The sequence below is a fragment of the Coffea arabica genome, chromosome 9e (assembly GCF_036785885.1).
Source record: "Coffea arabica cultivar ET-39 chromosome 9e, Coffea Arabica ET-39 HiFi, whole genome shotgun sequence".
In the NCBI taxonomy this organism is placed as follows: domain Eukaryota; kingdom Viridiplantae; phylum Streptophyta; class Magnoliopsida; order Gentianales; family Rubiaceae; genus Coffea; species Coffea arabica.
Window position 1 is genome coordinate 33,724,299 of NC_092327.1, and position 19,652 is coordinate 33,743,950.

At 35.4% G+C, this 19,652-nt stretch overlaps 2 protein-coding genes and 2 long non-coding RNA genes across 18 annotated transcripts; 3 read left to right on the plus strand and 1 right to left on the minus strand.

Moving 5' to 3' along the window:
- Nucleotides 1-240: 240 nt before the first annotated feature.
- On the plus strand, nt 241-7,271 carry LOC113695776 (uncharacterized). Of its 4 annotated transcripts, none has more exons than XM_072066273.1 (13): nt 241-552; nt 685-732; nt 995-1,182; nt 1,282-1,326; nt 1,454-1,561; nt 1,830-1,904; nt 2,003-2,065; nt 2,203-2,265; nt 2,380-2,451; nt 2,552-2,599; nt 2,707-3,618; nt 3,706-6,368; nt 6,459-7,271. In XM_072066273.1, exons 1-13 carry the CDS (start codon nt 458-460, stop codon nt 7,062-7,064), a joined length of 4,986 nt encoding a protein of 1,661 aa, XP_071922374.1. In that variant the 5' UTR covers nt 241-457; the 3' UTR covers nt 7,065-7,271. The 4 variants fall into 4 exon arrangements, with proteins under 4 accessions (XP_071922374.1, XP_071922371.1, XP_071922372.1 ...); XM_072066274.1 differs by lacking the exon at nt 6,459-7,271 and having other exon boundaries at nt 243-552; nt 3,706-6,107; nt 6,208-6,336; XM_072066270.1 differs by having other exon boundaries at nt 3,706-7,271.
- LOC140014803 (replication protein A 70 kDa DNA-binding subunit B-like) lies at nt 7,175-9,582 on the plus strand. Its single transcript, XM_072066275.1, has 9 exons — nt 7,175-7,313; nt 7,411-7,671; nt 7,753-7,837; nt 7,942-8,066; nt 8,141-8,219; nt 8,313-8,442; nt 8,531-8,688; nt 8,763-8,883; nt 8,979-9,582. Exons 2-9 carry the CDS (start codon nt 7,419-7,421, stop codon nt 9,315-9,317), a joined length of 1,290 nt encoding a protein of 429 aa, XP_071922376.1. The 5' UTR covers nt 7,175-7,313; nt 7,411-7,418; the 3' UTR covers nt 9,318-9,582.
- A 1,128-nt stretch (nt 9,583-10,710) lies between these two features.
- On the minus strand, nt 10,711-11,422 carry LOC113709308 (uncharacterized). 2 transcript variants are annotated; one of them, XR_003452643.2, is made up of 2 exons: nt 11,345-11,422; nt 10,711-11,194 (listed from the first exon to the last, which is right to left on the minus strand). It is a non-coding gene; the product is annotated as an uncharacterized lncRNA (long non-coding RNA). The 2 variants fall into 2 exon arrangements; XR_003452642.2 differs by having other exon boundaries at nt 11,268-11,401.
- A 400-nt stretch (nt 11,423-11,822) lies between these two features.
- LOC113710435 (uncharacterized) lies at nt 11,823-18,885 on the plus strand. Of its 11 annotated transcripts, XR_003452877.2 has the most exons (11): nt 11,824-12,384; nt 12,804-12,875; nt 12,997-13,046; nt 13,149-13,210; nt 13,673-13,788; nt 14,064-14,184; nt 14,273-14,341; nt 15,881-16,033; nt 17,677-17,829; nt 18,050-18,149; nt 18,325-18,885. It is a non-coding gene; the product is annotated as an uncharacterized lncRNA (long non-coding RNA). The 11 variants fall into 11 exon arrangements; XR_011821326.1 differs by having other exon boundaries at nt 11,823-12,384; nt 12,781-12,875; nt 18,050-18,885; XR_011821332.1 differs by having other exon boundaries at nt 11,823-12,384; nt 12,781-12,875; nt 13,006-13,046; nt 18,050-18,885.
- Nucleotides 18,886-19,652: the final 767 nt, after the last annotated feature.

Consider the following 19,652-nt stretch of genomic DNA (forward strand, 5'->3'; position numbering starts at 1 on the left):
AAAGTAATTATTATTATTTTAGATTGAATTTATGTATACGTTTATATATTTGTGTATGTGAATAATAATCAATATATATATAATATAAGTATATGAATAATAATCTTTAATCAATATAATAAGTATATAGTAGATGCATATAAATCAAATATAAGTACATAGATAAATGTGATTGTAGATAAGTCCCACTTTTATATATGTTAAAAATGTACAAACACGTGTGCATGAAGAAGTACAACTTATGCAAATACATAGATAATTGTGATCTCACAGAAATAGATATGCATGATTTGAACTCAAATACTTTTTCAATTTTACGATGCAAACCCTGATATCTAGCTGCTTAATATCTATGCTATGAATCTGAAAAAGGACAGAAGGGACTTTTTATTATGACCTGATGCTAATCTTTACTTAGCTGTCGACCACTGCATTTTCTTCTGTACCAAATATACACATGGTCTTCATGCAACGTCTTTTATATGCTCTGCTTTCCAGATTGTATGAGAATCTCCTTACCAATTCTCTTCAACTAAATACCTCAAACACCAGGTACTGCAATGTTAGTTGTTTCACAAATTTTTTTTTACTATCTTCTGATATCATTCTGATGTTTTGTTCTACTCATTTCCTTATTGATAGATAAAAAGATCTGTGTTTAGTGACTTCAGATTTTTTTTTTAGCTTGCGACAGGTCTGCTTCAGAACTCTGTGCCTTGACTACCGATGGAGGTATTCCTTCACTAGCTCCTTTAACATACTCTTAAGTTTATTCAGTTTATTCAAAGTATTTTGTAACCACTTTTGTAGTTTCTGCTCTGGTATGGTTTACTTATTTCATCCAACGAACTGTGCTCTCTTCCCTGCATGCTTATATGGACAATAAAAATCAGTTGCATTAACTAACAAGCATCATGAATTCCTCTGAGTTATATGCACAAAACGATGATCTCAAAATTCGTGAGAAAAAAAATGAGAGGAATAAAAAAAACAGAGAAAAATTTGCTGGTCTTTCTGTCGAACAAAAGGAAGCTCATCGAAGAAAAAATAGAGAAGCGTATCACAGAAGAAAGATGAGCAAACTGTTGTCCAAGACGCTTGATCCACAATCTGTACAACCTACCAAACAGTGCAACATCAAACCATTTCTCAGACCATCCAGTACCAACAATGATAATAATGGTACGTATATACTCCAGGACAAAGCTTACAAACATTTTTAGTTTGTAGTTTTTGTGACTAAAAATATGAAACCATGGAAATATTTATTACTATACACAGGAGTGCTGATGCCACAGTTAATTCAACAGCATCTTCATGACACAGGTATGTATTTTGAGCTTTAGCCACCTATTTTTCTCATATTATTGCATTCCTATTCATTTTTTATCTCCTAAACATTCCATTTCTGTTGTTATACTTATATTGACGTTTAAAGCATCAAAAATTGCAGTTGGAAAATATAATAAAAGTACGCTTGCTCGAACATCTGATAGAAATGCCATTGGAGCTCTTTCTTCTAACCTTCAATTACCTGGCTCCAAGAATCAGACTAACACTGGTAAACTTCAACAAAATACCCCTCTGCATCAATATCACAGTAACAATGTTTTCCATATTTTCTATTTTTTTCCTTACTCTTAGCTTTACAAATGCATCATACTGGTTTCTCCACACTTAAGCTTGAAAATATCCTGTTTCTCTTCCACATGATACACATACAAATTGTTATTTGCATTTACAAATTGTTCTTGATACCCAAAATTATTATAATAATATATTTCTTATTTTTTAATATGATCATCCATTTACTTTTTTCTATGCCACAGATAATCGATTCTGTGTATCCTACCCTGGATCAAAGCTCAAAAGTAGTCTCTTCTGCTTTTCTACTTATGAAGAAGGTATTCATTTCTATCATTTTCATGTAAATATAATTGGTTCTATAACAATTCTTATTTCAGCTACATAACTGTGCTTTTCTCAATTTTCTAAAACCTAGGTAATTCTTCAGCCACCAACCATAAGCATATATGCTCAGATAGTGCTCCACCGCATGACAAAGGTCTGAAACTACTGCAAATAACTTGTTGTTTAATTCTTTCAAATTACTTTCAGCACAAAAATATACTGTTCAATATATGATGCTTTACCATGTTCATCTCACTCTTCCACTATCATTTATTTACATTGCGTCAACAGCTGAATCTTTCATGTGTATGAACTGCTTCAAATTTCTTCCCCAAAACATAGAAGATGCTCCAGGTACTCAGCACTGCTACAACTTTAGATCTACAAGATTCTACTGATCCGTATTCAACTTCTACATACATTTCTTTTCTTTATAATACCATTGATTGCACAACTTTGGCTTTCTAGAATTGTTAGCATTTGCAACAGAATATCAAATGAGCCAACAATGCTTAAAATCTATTGCTAAAACACATAAAGGTACAGATACAACCTCAGTTATTAATTTTCATTATCTAATGAGCATTAGATTAAACCTCTGTATATTAGAGTTAATTACGTTCTGTTAATATCCACACAGGCAACAAACGTTCAAGGTCAAGAAAAACTCAGAAATCTCACACCAGAGGTACAAAAACAAAAACTCTTATGAATGTAACATGATATACATTCAAAACTTTTTTGTCATTCTTTTTTTTGTATTCAACAATTACTATCACATTCATTGTACTGTAGGTGAAAAAGTTCCAGATGGAATTGAAGCACTGAAATGCATCAGCAGTGAACCAGACATACTGGCTCCCAAACCAGATTGCAGCTATTGCGAAGCAAAAAAACTTTATTCTGAAACACCAAATTTCTGCTGTTCTGCTGGTCAGATAGTTCTCCAAGAGAACAAACTTCAAGATATTCTCATAGAACTATATACTGGTCATTCTGCTGAAGCTCTTTCTTTCAGAACATATGTCAGAACATATAATAATATGTTTGCCTTCACCTCTTTCGGAGTACATTATGACAGATCCCTATGCAGGAGAACTAATGGTATCTACACATTCAAAGTCCAGGGACAAACCTATCACTTCATCAAGGATCTTATTCCACATGAGTGCAGGACTGTTTATTTGCAGCTATATTTTCATGATACAGAGCATGAGTTAGAAAACAGACTGGCTACATCAGAGAACCTAACAGAAAGTGCAGTGAAAAAAATTATGCATGTCATGGAATTGAATCCATATGCCTCTTTTCTCCGAAGCTTAAAAAATGTTCCGAATCTCGACTCATATCAAATCGTCTTAAAGTCTCATTCAGAAAATGACCAGAGAGTTTGGAATCAACCAACTGCATCTCAAATTGCAGCCTTGTGGGTAGAGGGCCAAGAATCTGGAGAAGGATACAAAAGGCATATCCAAATCTATACTAAAGAAGGCAAGGATCATCTGGTGCACTACTATTATGGATGCTATGATCCATTGCAGTATCCGCTGCTGTTTCCATTTGGAGAGACAGGATGGCATCCTGGTATAAAAAGAACACCACCACATAATCCAAACAAAAGGAAAAGATACAATAGAACAGCCAACTGCACTCCTGCTTCTACTGATTGCAAATCTGCAGAAGAACTAATAGCAGCTGAACACCAAGGTATAGCAAAAATTATAGTCAATAATTATATTCCTCAGTATACAGTTACTATATCATTAGATTGATATTGAATAACATGTTCTACAGCTTCTCACAATCCTGAAAACAATAAAGAGTTTGTATCTATGCGTGAGTATTACGCATACAAGTTGCAGATGCGGGAAAAATACACTCCAGGCATACTCAATACCGGCCGACTACTTCAACAATATGTCATCGATATGTACATCAAGATAGAATCTCAGAGACTTGATTATTACAGAAGCCGACAACAGTTAATAAGAAGAGAGGAACTTCAAGGCATAATGGACAGTGTCATGTCAGGACATTGCCAAGGATCCAAAATAGGTCAGCGAGTTATTCTTCCAGCATCATTCATAGGTGGTCCTCGCGACATGAGAAGAAGATATGTTGATGCTATGGCTCTCGTGCAAAAATTCGGCAAACCAGATTTATTTATCACTATGACATGCAATCCTTCATGGCCTGAGATGAAAAAACACATGCTACCTACTGATGAAGGTCATAACAGACCAGACTTACTCGCTCGAGTTTTCCATGCTAAGCTTGATCTTTTGAAGGACCAACTCTTCAAGAAACAAATATTTGGAGCAGTAGCAGCTTATACCTATGTTGTTGAGTTTCAGAAACGTGGTCTACCGCATACTCATTTCCTCATAATTTTAGAGCCAGGTTCAAAACTTTATTCCACAGAATCCTATGATAAAATCGTCAGTGCAGAAATTCCAGATATAACAGCAAATCAACATTTATTCAGAATGGTTCGAAAGCACATGATCCACGGTCCTTGCGGAGCACAAAATCCAGATAATGTTTGTATGCAAGGAAATCAGAAGAAAAGATGCAGAAATAATTACCCAAAATCATTTGCTCAGACAACCTTTCATGGAAAGAATGCGTATCCTACTTATCGAAGGAGAAATGATGGACAGAAAATAATTGTTCGTGGCCATCAGCTTGATAACAGATGGATAGTTCCACACAACAGATACTTATTGGCAAAATTTGATTGCCACATAAATGTTGAAATCTGTTCCACTGTGAAAGCTGTCAAATATATATACAAATATATATACAAGGGTCATGATAGGATTCATTTTAGAGTAAACTCAGATGCTCCTGCTCAAGACAATAATAGCTCCCAACCTCTTCCAATCGATGAAATAAAGGACTTCCAATCAGCTCGATGGGTGTGTGCAGTTGAAGCAATTTGGAGAGTGTACAGATTTAACCTCAGTGAGATCCACCCTTCTGTAATTCATCTCCAGCTCCATCTACAAAACTGTCAGTCCATGAGTTTCACACCTGATCAAGACCTACGAGATGTAATCAGCAACAAGTATACAAAAAGAACTATGTTAACTGAATTCTTTTACATGAATTCTGTGGATGAGTTAGCTCAGGATCTTAAGTGCACATACAAAGAATTCCCAGAGCACTTCGTTTGGTACCCCGGAAGAAAAAAATGGGAACCTAGAAAGCAAAAGGACTGTATTGGCAGAATTGTCACAGCAGGTATAAAAGAAGGAGAACGTTATTTTCTTCGACTACTTCTAACACATGTGAAAGGCCCCAAATCATTTGAAGACCTCAAGACAGTGAATGGAACATACGTAAACACATTCCGTGAAGCAGCAATTCTCAGAGGATACTTTGAATCAGATACATCGCAAGAAGAATGCCTCGAAGAAGCCAGTTCATATCAAATGCCATACATATTGAGAAGGCTGTTTGCAACTTTGCTGGTACACTTTTCTCCATTAAATGCTAGAAAGCTATGGGAGAAATTTGAACATTGTCTATCAGAAGATTTCATGAAAATACCAGATATATCAACTGATGAAACACGATACAAGGTTCTAGAACAGATAAACAATTTTCTTGAATCTATGGGAAGAGATATTAACTCATATGCCCTGGTTCCATATCTTTTAAATTTTAATGATCTCAACAAGAGCACGAGGGACACAATAGCAGAGACAAGAATCACTGTGCTAGAGTCTGATCTGCAAAAAATTGATCTATTAAACAATGATCAGAAAACTGCCTTTGATATAATCACTCATGCAGTCTTCCAAAAGAAACATGGATGCTTTTTTGTTGATGGTCCAGGTGGAACCGGAAAAACTTTCCTTTATCGAGCATTATTAGCTGAGGCAAGATCCAAAGGATTCATTGCGCTGGCTACAGCATCATGCGGAGTAGCAGCTTCAATATTGCCCGGTGGGAGAACAGCTCACTCAAGATTTAACATACCATTAGATACAACAAAAAATAAGAATTGCAGAATCAGCAAGCAAAGTTCGTCGGCAGAACTTCTGCAAAAAGCCAGTCTTATAATTTGGGATGAAGCTCCGATGATAAATAAAGGTTCAATAGAAGCTGTTGATAGATTACTCCAGGATCTAATGGACTCAAACGCCTTATTTGGATCTAAAGTGATCGTTTTCGGAGGAGATTTTCGACAGGTATTACCAGTTGTTCCTAAAGGAACAAAATCAGAATTCATTGATGCCAGCATAGTCAACTCATATATATGGCCACACCTTCATAAGCTTCAACTTACAGAAAACATGAGAGCAAGGGATGATCCAGAATTCATTGAATATTTGCTTCGTGTTGGAAATGGAACAGAGCCTACTGTCAACAACGACTGCATACAAATACCTCCATCAATGCTGATAAGATATACAAATGATGAAGATTCAATCAAACAGTTGACTACCACGGTATTCCCAGATTTGTCAATATTCTCTCATCATGATTTCTCAGCTGTAAATCGTGCTATACTCACAACAAAAAATGAGTTTGTTGATCAGATTAATCAGCAGCTCATACACGATATGCCTGGTTGCATTCAAGAATACATTAGCCGAGACAAATGTATTGAAGATTCTGACCAAACAATCATGGAGGACTTCATAAATGCCCTAACACCAAATGGATTTCCACCTCACAAATTGATTCTCAAGCCAAACACTCCAATTATGCTCCTCAGAAATATTGATCCGCCCCAAGGACTATGCAATGGAACAAGGCTCATCTGCAAATCCTTAAAGTCCAATGTCATATATGCTACAATAAGTTGTGGAGAATTCACTGGCAAGGAAGTCTTCCTTCACAGAATCTGCTTCAGAATAGAAAATGATCCAGAGTCGCCAGTATCTTTTGAAAGAATACAATTTCCTATTCGACCATGCTTCGCTATGACTATCAATAAAGCTCAAGGGCAGACTCTAGATTTTGTGGGAATATATTTACGTGAACCAGTTTTTTCACACGGCCAGTTATATGTAGCAATGTCAAGAGCTAAGAACAAGAGTTCAATAAAAATTCTGATCAAACCAGCTATATTTAGCACTGGAGAAGACTCAATAACACATAATGTAGTATATAGAGAAGTATTAGATTTGGCAAATGAATAACTTTCTTATCTATTCATGCGCATATGGTTCTATAGCATACATTAAGAATTCTGTTCTCATATTTCTGCTCAGAAACTACCCATTACTTGCTCTTCTGAATTACAGGATGACAGAAAAGTGATAGGTTTTGCTGAAATCGTTCCCGGACTTCAATACTGGACAACGATAGCCCAAGTCCTTGACAAGCAGAAACCTCTACTATCAAAAGCAGGAAATCGTTATCAGAAGCTTACTCTGATTGATAACCAGGTAAACACATGAATAAATTCTGTCACAGAATTATTATATCTCACTGTACACTTTCGCATTCTAATCAAAACCAAATTTCATGTATAGGGAATTACAGTGGAAGCTATGATATACAAGTCAGATATAGAATTCTTCCGCAACCACTTCAACTTGTACAAACGTTACATGATATCCAATGCAAGAGTTGAATACACTCCGCTGGAATACCGTGCACATGAAAATCAATGCACCTGGTATATTGACAACTCTACCATTGTCCAAGCAATCGATGAAGCAAGCCCTCCAGAAATTCCCTCTGTTTTCACATTCACACCTTTCAGAAGATTCTATCAACATATTGATGACACTTCAGACATAGGTAATGCACAGGAGTTAAATTCAGCTTTATAATACTCAATACATGACTATTTAGTTTACCTCTAATAAATGACAAAAACAGATACCCTTGGCATTGTTGCACAAGTTCATCCACGAAATCACAGAGGCCCTACCCCAACCAGAGAAATTGTCATCATAGATAACAGGTAACTTGCATGATTTATCAACCAATGGCTTTGCACAGAACACAATCTTCATTTTAATCCATATACAATAATGCGACATAAATATCTAACCAACTATATTGCAGCTTCATGCCAGTCATCCTAACTTTGTGGGGTGAGCATGAAACAGATGAAGGGCAGACTATTGCAAATATCATTCAATCAATGCCACTCATTGTCGCACTTCGAGTGAAGGTCTCATCCTATCACAGTAAGTAAATCTCAAAATATTAGAACTAAATCTTTTATACAATCCATCATCTTTTAATACACATAATGCTCCAGCTCTGAATCTATCAACAAAGTTTGGCTCAAGTATTTTGGTGAACCCTCCTATACAACAAGGTGCCTCACTGAAACAATGGTAACCACTTGCTCTCATACAAACCCACCAACTATTGTCATACAAATATCTTTAAAATAGTTTAATAGCTAATCATCACCATCTGCTTATAAGGGCTGTGGAAAACAAGTCACAAATTACTGAGCTCATTGCACAAAAGGCATACTGTGATCGAGCAAAACTCCTACCACAACCCTCAGAAGATGAGCTCTGCACAATCACAGACTTCCTAAAATTCCCAACGGTAAGATTCTACAACTCTAACGTTCATACTTCTCTACTGCTTATATCTGCCACAGAATCAAGCAGCTGATAATGTATTTTGTTCTCAGAAAAAAGCTTACTGGATTCAAGGAACTCCACGATTTCTCGACAGAAGCCAGCACTTATGGTATAATGCATGCTCAAACTGTCACAAATCATTCAGAGCAAAACCACTCTGGAAAATTGTCTGCACTTCCTGCAATAAGCAAGTGAATGTCGTTCCAAGGTAACTAACAAAACAACAATATCATAAATTATTCCACTACTCATCACTGCACTAATATCTAATCCCAATTGCAGATGCAGATTAACCATAGAGCTGGCTGACTACTCTGGAATGCTCACACTTGATCTATATGACAATGATGCAGAGCAACTATTGCCCTTCACTCTACTTGAAATTCAAGAACTTGAAGACAAGGTTAGTATATCGCCAGCACTAAAATTTATTAACCACCAGTTATATAAGAACTGCAACACATTGTATCAACTAATACTCAAATATCAATATTACAGCACCAGCTCAACTACATTGCTATTGAACAAGCTATTGAAAACACCATTCTCACTTGCTTTGTGAAAAAAATGATGGGAAACCGTGGATCCGGGGACACAGAAAAATACACAGCCATAATAGTGCACAAAGCAAATGCTGCAGAAATCATATCAAAGATTCCTACAACCCCAGCATCGATTGCTACTTCCTCCACATGCGCTTCCTCGACTCCAGGACCATCAACTGCAGAAGCTGTCCCAAAACACTCAACTTTTGACAGTGAATTATTCACAGCTCTCAAAATTACAGAAAGTCCAACTAAGAGACAACGCACTGACGTGACTGATATGGAGCAGTAGAATGTAATATCCTTACTTAAACTTTTGATACACCTTTTGAACATCTGATCATTAGCAATGTCCAATATTGTATATAACGCTGATGCAGCTAGATAGCTAAAGATCTGAACCAGATCATTCGCTCAGCTTGCCTACGCTTTTGAATATTTTGTATATTACAAAAAACTGTAGGCTATGCTTTTTGAAGAGCAACTCTGTAAATTACATCCATGCTATGTTTATAAAATGTACTTCTATCCAGGCTACATGCCATAGCTTCACAAAATCCCCTTCTGTGCAGGCTATTATTTTTTTTTTCTCATCTCTCCCATTTAAATTCCTAAGTATGTCTTGTATATTTTTCTCCTACTGTTTTTTCGTGCCGTAAGTTTATTCATAAAACCATTTGACTGCAGGAAACAACAACTGTTTATTAATTTGAACATATATTTTTTAGTTTGAGTACTGAGTTCCAACAAAGAACTTCAGAACATGAACATATGATTTCTGTCAGCATCAGGAATATTTTACCCCAATTCCTTCAGTTTCTCCTTTACCCTTTTCTCTTTGTTTCATGTAGTTTACTTATCCGACAAACCTTAACCTTGGAATGATCATGATAAAAACTGGTACAAAATCTACATTCTTTATTCAACTCAAATACTTGAACAGATACATAAACACACTAAAATACTTGAACAGATAACATTCCCAACATCTACAGAAAATAATAACTAAAGCCAACAAAACAAATATACAAAACAAACAAAACATAAACACACTAAACCATAGCACTTCTAACAGCTTTCTTCTGCTCTTCAACCTCAAGCTCCATACGTTGAGCAATTATTTGAAGAAACGGAAACTCGCCAATATCTCCCAAAACTTCATCCAATACAGCAGCTCTACTAGATTTACGATAAAACTTCTTAAACAAACCATATATCTCATTCCGCAGTAAAATATGATTCGCTGAAGCTCTATCAGAACCAGCCAAAGAAGCATTCTGTCCATCACATCCACCCAAACTCCCTACAACACCAGCTAATGACAATCTATTAAACAAAACTTCAACATGTGGATGCAAATCACGTAACACCCCAAAACGATTATGACTATAATCCATTTCTAAACGATAATGCTCAACCATAAGAAAAAAAATCTACACACTCTACTTATAGACAATAAAGCACAATATCAACTATATAATACCGCAAAGCTCCAAAGCTTCTGCGCAAAATCACATGCACACAGGATCACAAAGATTCCACAAAGAAAAAACAAACGAATTCACTGCACACTACACACGCGTCGCGCAAAAACAAACCTTATCCATATTATATACAGAACTTGCACAGACGTACATGCACAAACTAAAAAAAGGAAACGCAAAAAATAAAGAAACAATTAATAATAAAGAAACAATTCATTCGCACTTATTCACAAAAATTCACACTATTTTATTACTCAATTTAATAATACATAAAAACAAAGCACTACTGCATTATTCAAGTACACTAAAAATAAAGCCAAACCAAGCGAAATTACATAACACATCGCTACATCGAACAACAGTTCCTCGGCTACATCGAACTTGATTCTCGAAGCTATAAGTTCTAACATTGGCAACCTCCTCCCAGCAACCAATCCGCTGTCCAGCACAAGTCCCCACTCTCGCTCCCTATATAAAACCCTAAACAAATCACAAATCTCGTTCTTCAGCATCAAATAAGTAACTTGAGATTGAGCTACAGATTCAGCAGGACGATTTCGACAAGAATTTGGCATAGGATAAGCACTAGCAGAACCAATACTCAACCTACTGAGCTCCTCCTCCAGCTCCGGACATAGATCTTGGACTGTTGAAAACACTCGATCATTATGTGCCATATATCCACCTGCAAATCAACGAAGACTGATAAATACTCACTCACCAAATGAACTTAAACTAACTAGCCCTCATTTATATACCAACTAACTCTCGGAATAATCACATCCCGTCAAGGTTATTAATGAATTTTCACCCTTTGAATATATCTACTCTTTACCAGAGCATAATGCTTTGCATTGCCAAAACTATGCAACCGCATATTTCCTCAACAGTACATCCCGCACGTGCTTCTTATGTGTATAGAAAGAAAAACGATATATATACAAAGAACCACTAACTATACACATATAAATACCAAAAAACAAATCCCACCATCATATCATATAATATAAAAAATACAAATACTATCCGAACATTGAACAAAATTCAAAATAAAAAAAACACATAAAAAATACTGAATTATGCACAAAAAACTCAAAAAAAAGAAAAATTAGGATAATGCTAAAAGAACCATATCCTATTGTTCATTTTTTTCATCTGCTCTTCTCGGTGGCATTTTTGTGATTTCAACCAACCATCAAGCGGCCTGTCATGCTCGCTGTACTACAGCCCTTTGCATGTCCATTGATCCAGATTACAGTTTTGCCCATCTGCTTGAGCTACACTTTTTTTCGTCTGCCTTGAAAAGGATGTTTTGGTAATGAGGTGACCATCACAAAAACTGTGTTGACAATGATAACCCAAAAGATGCCTTCTGTTTGGTGTGTAGACAACCATCTCCAGATTAGGATCGTCCTTTTAGCCCAAAAAGAAGTTTCCAGCCCTCTAGAGATAATTCCTCGCCTCCTTATTAGCCTCCATCTCTATCTTCTTCCTTTTATTTTCCCTTTCTTTCAAACCGTTCCATTTTTCTCCCTTACCTCTTTGTTCATCAAACCCTGCTCTCTCTCTGTTTCTCTGGTCTCTCTTCTTCGTTCGATACTATGGATTGATAAAATATTTTGATACACAATGGATATACCGTTGAAGGAAGTCTGAGGGGTTTTTGAGGGTTGGTTTTGATAGTTGAAAATGGTGACTTTAAACCCATTTGATTTACTGGGAGATGATGACACTGAAGACCCATCATAGCTGATTGCTGCTCAGAAGGTTCCTGTGGCCGTAGCTAAGAAAACCCAGCTCCTGCAGCAGCTCAGCAGCAGCAATCCAAGCCGACGGCTAAGCTTCCTTCGAAGCCGCTCCCCCCAGCTCAAGCTGGTTAGCTTTCCTTTTTCCTTTCTCCATCCTTTTTTTATTTCTTCCCTTTTGAGTATCTTATTTGTTTTGCACACTTTTGTATTGAAGCTTTAATGGGCGTTAGGGTTTTTTGTACTTCAATGGTATTTAGTGAGAAAGCAACAAGTAAAAATGGTAACAGTTCTCTTTAGAATTTGAGATGGATGAGTTTTTTTTTTTTAAGATAATTATTGGCTGTTGAGTTGATAAACTTGATATGAAATGCAAAGGAACAAATAAAAATTTGAATTTTGCTCTAATTTGTACACGTTATGTTTGGCTACCGTTGATTTTTTTTCTCCTTCTTTTTTATTTACTTTTGTCAAAATTGAGCATTTGTCCTCCAGGAGATACCCGTTAGTATTTGTTTTAACACAGGTTTTTGTCTTGTTTAACATAAGCGCTATTTAAGATTGTGAAAACTTCAATTATGTTGGAAGATTGCTATGCGCTCCAGTGGTGACTTTTTTTTCGTAAGTATCATTTCCGACGTTGATGTTAATTTTTAGCTTTTCGAATCAAATTTGGCTATTTACTTTTCCGTTTTTATCTTGATACAAAAATATCTATTTCTTATTCAATTACTGATTGAAGGATTTGCAGCACTCTCGATTTTCAAGTAAAAGGTTGCCGCTGAAGCTCAAGTAAGTGCTCCCTTCTACTTAAACAAAATTTTGGCCTTTCTTTGTTTCTTCGTTCAGCTTTATCATTTTACTTAAATAATTTTGGGTTTCTTCATTGGCTAGGTCCATGCAGCTGCTACTGTCTTTCTTGTACCATTTTTGGATAGGAAGGGAAATTTCCTGAGGTGAACTTCAATTTCATTATTTTTGGGTTGTTTTCTTGCGTTGCTTAGGTAATTTCTTTTAACCATGTAATGCATTAAATTTGATAAAAACACAATAATTTTACAGAAATTTAAGGAAAGTTTCATGGTTTTAAGTATCTTTTACCTTGTTTCGCTTCCAATCTATATATATGGTAAATCACCCTTGCCGGAAGTCATAAAAGATTTCCTGTTTTGCATTAAAATATTTGGGTATGGGTTTAACATCAATTTTAGTGATTTTGCACAAGTATACTACATGTTGTAAACATTTTTTGAACTCTATTTTTAATGTGGATTTAATATCGAAGGCAGTGTAGTGGAGGTAGGTTTTGCATGCTTCCTTTCATGTTCTTAGTGATCCTCCCGTGCATGGCAGGTTCATAATCACTCTATAGATTCTGTAACAATTACTTATTAAGCTTCATTTATCCTCTTATATAGGTCATGCAAGCTGCACAACCCTGTTAATGTGCCAGATTATCACTCTATAGACAGAAGCTCAGCTAAAAGGACATTACAGATGTAACTAACAAAGACTTCGATGCAAAAAAAAAAAGGTTTCATAATTTCTTCATGTTATGTCTATTGATAATCAAACAATTACAGCTCTTTGATATACAAAAGATTGGTTTGCTGTTTGTTTTTTTGTTTTTTGTCAAAAACATTGATATGTTTGGAAATGATTAGCATTGGCCTAACTTTCGACAATAAGAGAACACCCCCCCTCCCTTTTTTTTTAACACCAGTCATTGATATCTATTTTTATTGTCTCTCTGCTTTAAGTTTTTAGTATTCCATTTTGATGGCTGAACTTTTTTTAATCTGTAAAAAGATTGGAAATGATTCAGATAGGTTGTCTTCAATTGAGTCAAAAAGTGCATTGGTTGGGAATGAGCCAAAAAAATGAAGGGTTATTGTCTGCTACATCCTCCTCACATGGCAAGCTGCTGAAGGTTCGAACTGATACTGCTAAGCTTTTTTTCTTGCAAAACCTTTTCTTTAAGCTAACAGTATTGATTGCAGTTGTACTATATGTTTCAGATTGTAATGCAAAAATACATAAGGAGCTATCCAAATGACTAAAAGCCTTTTTAGTGATAGCCTCTGGAGGTATCTCTCTCTGAATCTGATCAATTCATATATCAATAGATAGCCTTCTGTTTTGCCTTGTTGCACATTTTGCCGCCATTAGTCTGTTGTTCTGTTTAGGACATAATTCACTCTCTTCATTTATTTTCAGAACTGGTGAATTGAGCTGCTTTTCATTTTGAGTTTGACTGAGAAACTTTGTTTTCATACTTGTTTAAGTTACTTTAAGTATCCAGAAATGAGTGTGAGAATTACATACTTGTTATCATGTCTCTTCAGTATAGTCCAAAGTTCTATGTTTTGTCAAGTACATTAGCCAACAAATTTTTTTTTTCAGATTCAATATTAAATGTATGTCTCAATGAAAAGTTACTTAGATATTCCTATCAATTGACTTTCTTCTTGATTAATGAGCATGTTAGGTTGAGTAGGCTTCTGATCTAATGCAACACTTTGAAAACTAGCCTTTAAATCAAGGAACCTAAAATAACTAATATTTTTAACTTTAAACTTTCATTAATTTTGGTGCAAATCTGTCAAGTCTGTCTTTTTTATTTTTCTATTAATAATGGTGCGTTTGTGATTTGTTGTTCTGGAATTAGCAAGCTTCAAATATTTTGCAAGAGTTGATCAACATTAATAATGATGCAAAAGTTATATAAGCAATCCAAGATCAGGTCGAAGATGATAAGGCTATCTTTATTGAACAAACAGCAGTAAAATCTATTTGTGGAGTCTTTGATCACTTGTTTACTGCTCAAGTTGCCACTCCAAATGAGCAGCTTTTGCAATTCATCTCTGTCCTGTTCCTAAAACTTAGTAAGTGTGCAATTCTTTGATTCTTGCAAAGATGCAGTCTACTGAGTCTCATAGCTTGATAGGAATAAATTTATCAATGTCATAATTGAGAAGTAGCTTATAGTTATGAGCTACAGGTGCTTGATAGCGTCTAACTGAGAACACTTATTTTTGCATGTTTACCTGTCAGAATGGTTGTATTATATTGATTTTCTTTTTAATAATTTCATTTTGGATATTTTTGAATGACATCTACGTTGTTTACTCGTTCACTGAAAAGATTTATATTAGAAGCGTACAATTTGATATCATCCTGAAATCCCCATGTGATTAGTTTTTTCGCCCATGTATCTCAGCAAAATAATTGAGATTGGACTGTATTCTTACAATTTATTTTTCTTGGCAGTTCTTATCATTTTCTAAATTTCTGTTTACAAGCATGCATCTAATTTCCCTGGGACTTAGAGTTGTTTCCGTATGTTTCTAAGCTTGACCCAAATCCCATGCATTTCTGAAATGGCCACCTTAATGACTTCGTAGCTGTCTGTCTAAGTAAAAATGGTTAAGATAAGATGAAGTTTGACTTTTTCTCCCTTCTAAAATTTTTTTCTGTATTGTTCTATTGATTGAGAAACATTAGTGCCTGACAAAATTATGCACTCTATTTTGAGATAGCAGCATTAACTCATTATTCTGCGGCAAATGTCTTGTACATTTGCACTGCGAATTAGCTCTTCTAATGCATGTTTACATGCTATGCAGACCCAAATTTTCTTCATAGTGTTTCACTCAGAAATGCAACGTAATCTCTGATGTTTGCTTGTAAGAGAGGTGCTGCACGTTTATTTGAAGAGTATAGTGCTCAAACTCGCTCAAATGATGAATAATGATAGTGGTGTTTCTGACACATTACATGTAAGTGTACTTTGAAGCTTCTTATTAATTAACTCTAAAGATTTTGAAGCTATCCTGTGGCATGTCATCTTAGACAAGCCTCCAAAAGAAGTGGATTCCAATTTGGTCCGGTTTGTTGGAGTCTCAAGATTCTCCTAACTTCAACTTTTATTTCTCTCTCTTTTTTTTTGTTTCTTTATAGGGAATTTTTTTGTAAAGTTATTTTATTGAGCTACCAAGTTAATGCAGCATCAAACATTTCATTGACAAGTTACTTATCAAGTTATAAGAAAAAATGCAATTATTTACTAAATAACCAAATTAAATTTTATTATTCATTCGTTTCATGAGTATTTCTTTTCAAACAAATACATAATTGCGTCTGTATGATTCATCTTCATATCTTGTTGTCCTGTTTAAGTTTGCATTACTGTTCATGCATCTGATGCATGTTCTTCCATTTGTATGTCAAACCTACGTAACTCATGCACTTAATTGTTTTTTCAAAATCTTAAGAGTAGCAGGTTTATTCTACTGATTTCATGAACTTGCAAAACATAGAAAATTCATAAATGCAGGGAGACTATCATAAAATTCATAAAACAGAATAAAGGAAAAAAAAAGCAGGGAAAAACACAATAAATGCAGAAAAAGTGGAAAAAAGTACAGGGGCAAGAATCATAAAAAGAGTGGGTAAGGAAGAAAGATGCAGCTTGTGTAAACAATGTCCAGCACTTGCAGTATTAGCCTTTAAATCTTGGTTCACTACAATGAAAATCTCAAGCAATGATCAATTACATTATTGTTATCCTCTAGGCCATTATATCGAGCTAGCTTACATAATGTACTTTGCCAAACCATTAGTCTCTTATTGGGAGTCGAGCATTTAAAAACTGAGGTGAGTTTTGCTCTACTCATCAAAAAAAAAAAGAAAGAGGAAAGCAGCTTTTTGCTACATTTGTGTTTTTAGAGTTTATTGCACTGCGTGCATCAGATGATTTCATTTGATACTGAAACTATATTGGTATTTCCTTTTGAATTTAATGCATCACATCTTGCAAAAAGGATGCACAGTATTAAGTGCAATAAGGGGACCTATTGGTGACCATTTCAGCTGCATGTCTTCTGAATTTGCAGCCCAACTCTTCATTGACTATGATCGGATTGATGAGATGCCACTCACTTGTGTGTCCAGTTTGAGTCTGCTGCTATTAAATGAAAGACGTAAAACAAGCGAGTTGTGCATGATATGGGTAGAAGCATAACTGGTTCCACGTAGTTTCTAAGTTCATTTGAAGGTAGCAAGTTACACTACAGATTTGTTAGCCTGTTATTCTACAAAATGGCTTAGTGATCTAGAATTATATCATTGCAAAGAATGATTTGTTTGTTGAAGGTACTGACAAAAACATCTAGCTTCTTGTTGAAGATTAGAACATCTGTGACATCTAAGTTCCAATTTGTTTTCTTTTTGCATTTTTGGAATGAGTTTAGTTTCTTGAGTCACCAAATTTACAACATTTTCATGTTCTTGACAGTGGATGCTATTTGTCTAAAGTAATTTTTGATTTATACTTAGCATCGTTTAATATAGAACTTGACTTTTGACTTGATATTGTTTTCTGTTCTTCCTAAGCCTGTCTGTTGCTGTTTGTTTTGTGTAGTCATTATTCAGAGTTTGAAGACTACTGGACCTGTAGGCTTTAAAAGTCCTGTTCACAATTTTCTTGGAAGAATTGGCTGCAAGAAGCATTTGACAAGATGTCTACCTCTGGCAAAGCTTTAGAACCTGCATTTCAGAGAGCTGGTCGGAGAGTGTATCCTTATTGAAAGACTGCAGTGGATGATTATATTGGTCTTTCAATATCTGTTACTCTATTTATTGCTACTATACTAACATGAAAAACCTTTCCAAATAATCTTCAATCCGAACACGCTCATAGATTTTGTATATTTCTCTTTACTGATTCCTTTTTTGCTAAATATCTTCTTATGTTGACCATACCGTTTTTTGGTTGAACTTAACTTTCGCTATAGAGGGACAGAGATTTGGAGAATTGAAAACTTCCAACCAGTTCCTATGCCAAAATCTGATCATCATAAATTCTACTCGGGTGATTCATACACTATCTTGCAGGTGCGTATGCCTTCCAAATATTCCTTCCTTTGTATCTTATTTTTGGGCCTCATTTTTACGAATTGAGTGTTTATGACTGAAGGAAGAGCTTAAATTTTTTATCCTGTTTTAAGTTTGGATACAATAAACTGATAAAAACTAATATCGATCGTGTATTGTTCATTTACACTTTTAGACATCAATTGCCAAGGAAGCAGCATATTTATCCGATATACATTTCTGGCTTGGAAAGGATACCAGCCAGGCATCATCTGTCTCTCTTTAATTGTGTAAAACCATTTTTGAGAAGGCATCTAAGTTCATTCTGAAACTTTGGTATATGATGAGGCTGGAACCGCGGCTATCAAAACTGCTAAATTTAGCCTCTCCACTACCAGCTTAGTGACCCTTCCATTTTTGCATTCTTTGACTCCTTGCCAGCAGCATATATTATTGTTGGAATGGCTTTATCAAAACGGCTGCTATTGATGTTGAACATTAGAGGAAAAGATTGCTGCAATGGCTTACGCCATATTTTTTTGTACGTGTAAGTAGGATGCTTTGCTGTTCCTGCCAAACAACTTTTATGTAGCACTGCAGTGGCTTCAGCAATAAATTTTGAATCAGCCATGCTGCTGTATATGTAAATGCTACACTTGGCTCTTTCTTTTGAACGACTACCAAACAATTCTTGTACGATACTCCAATGACTTTATCCTTTTGAATTATAGCATCGTATCAAGACATTGCTTTTGCATGCTACTCTTATCAACTAATGTATATTGCTTTTGCATGCTAACTAAGCATCTTTTCTATCAATACTTAGCTGTTCTTATCAACTAATATATACTACTTTTGCATGGCGGGGAAACTTACTAACAGGTCTAAAGCTCCCACGCCTTGCGTGGGAAGCCAAACCTAGTATTATATTATAAAGTGGATCTTTTCTGCTATGAAGCCTGCTTGTTGTGGGTTTGAATGACACCAAAATGGATCCTCACAGACAAACCAATAATACACCGCCTGAAATTGTGATTAAATATGAGTTTTAACCAATGCCCGATTGATTAATGAGTCATTGTAACATCTTGCACCACTAAGAGCAACCTGATATATCCAAGTCCATAAAGCAACTATCCTCCCTGAGTTTCTCTGTCACAGTAGTAGTATTGAGAGCAGACAAGCCTAGGATACTTTTAGGCAAAGTCTTGATCTTGAAAGTTCAACAGTAAACTATGTCATCCTATCTGGAAAATGAAAATCATAAAGCATGCAACCCTAGTCCCGTGCATCTTTCCTGTTTAGAGTCTAAAGCCAATTATTGGATTGATGGCACTGAAACATTTTTTTAAAGAAAATGGAGAACATAGAATTGGAGTGTCAATACATACATCTTTACAATTCTGCACCTGATGATTGGATTTATTGCAGTGCATGCAACAAACTGAGAAAGGATGTGGAAAGGAATAACTAGAATTGTTAATCATGATAGACTTTTTACGACCTTTTCTTTTTTTCTTTTTT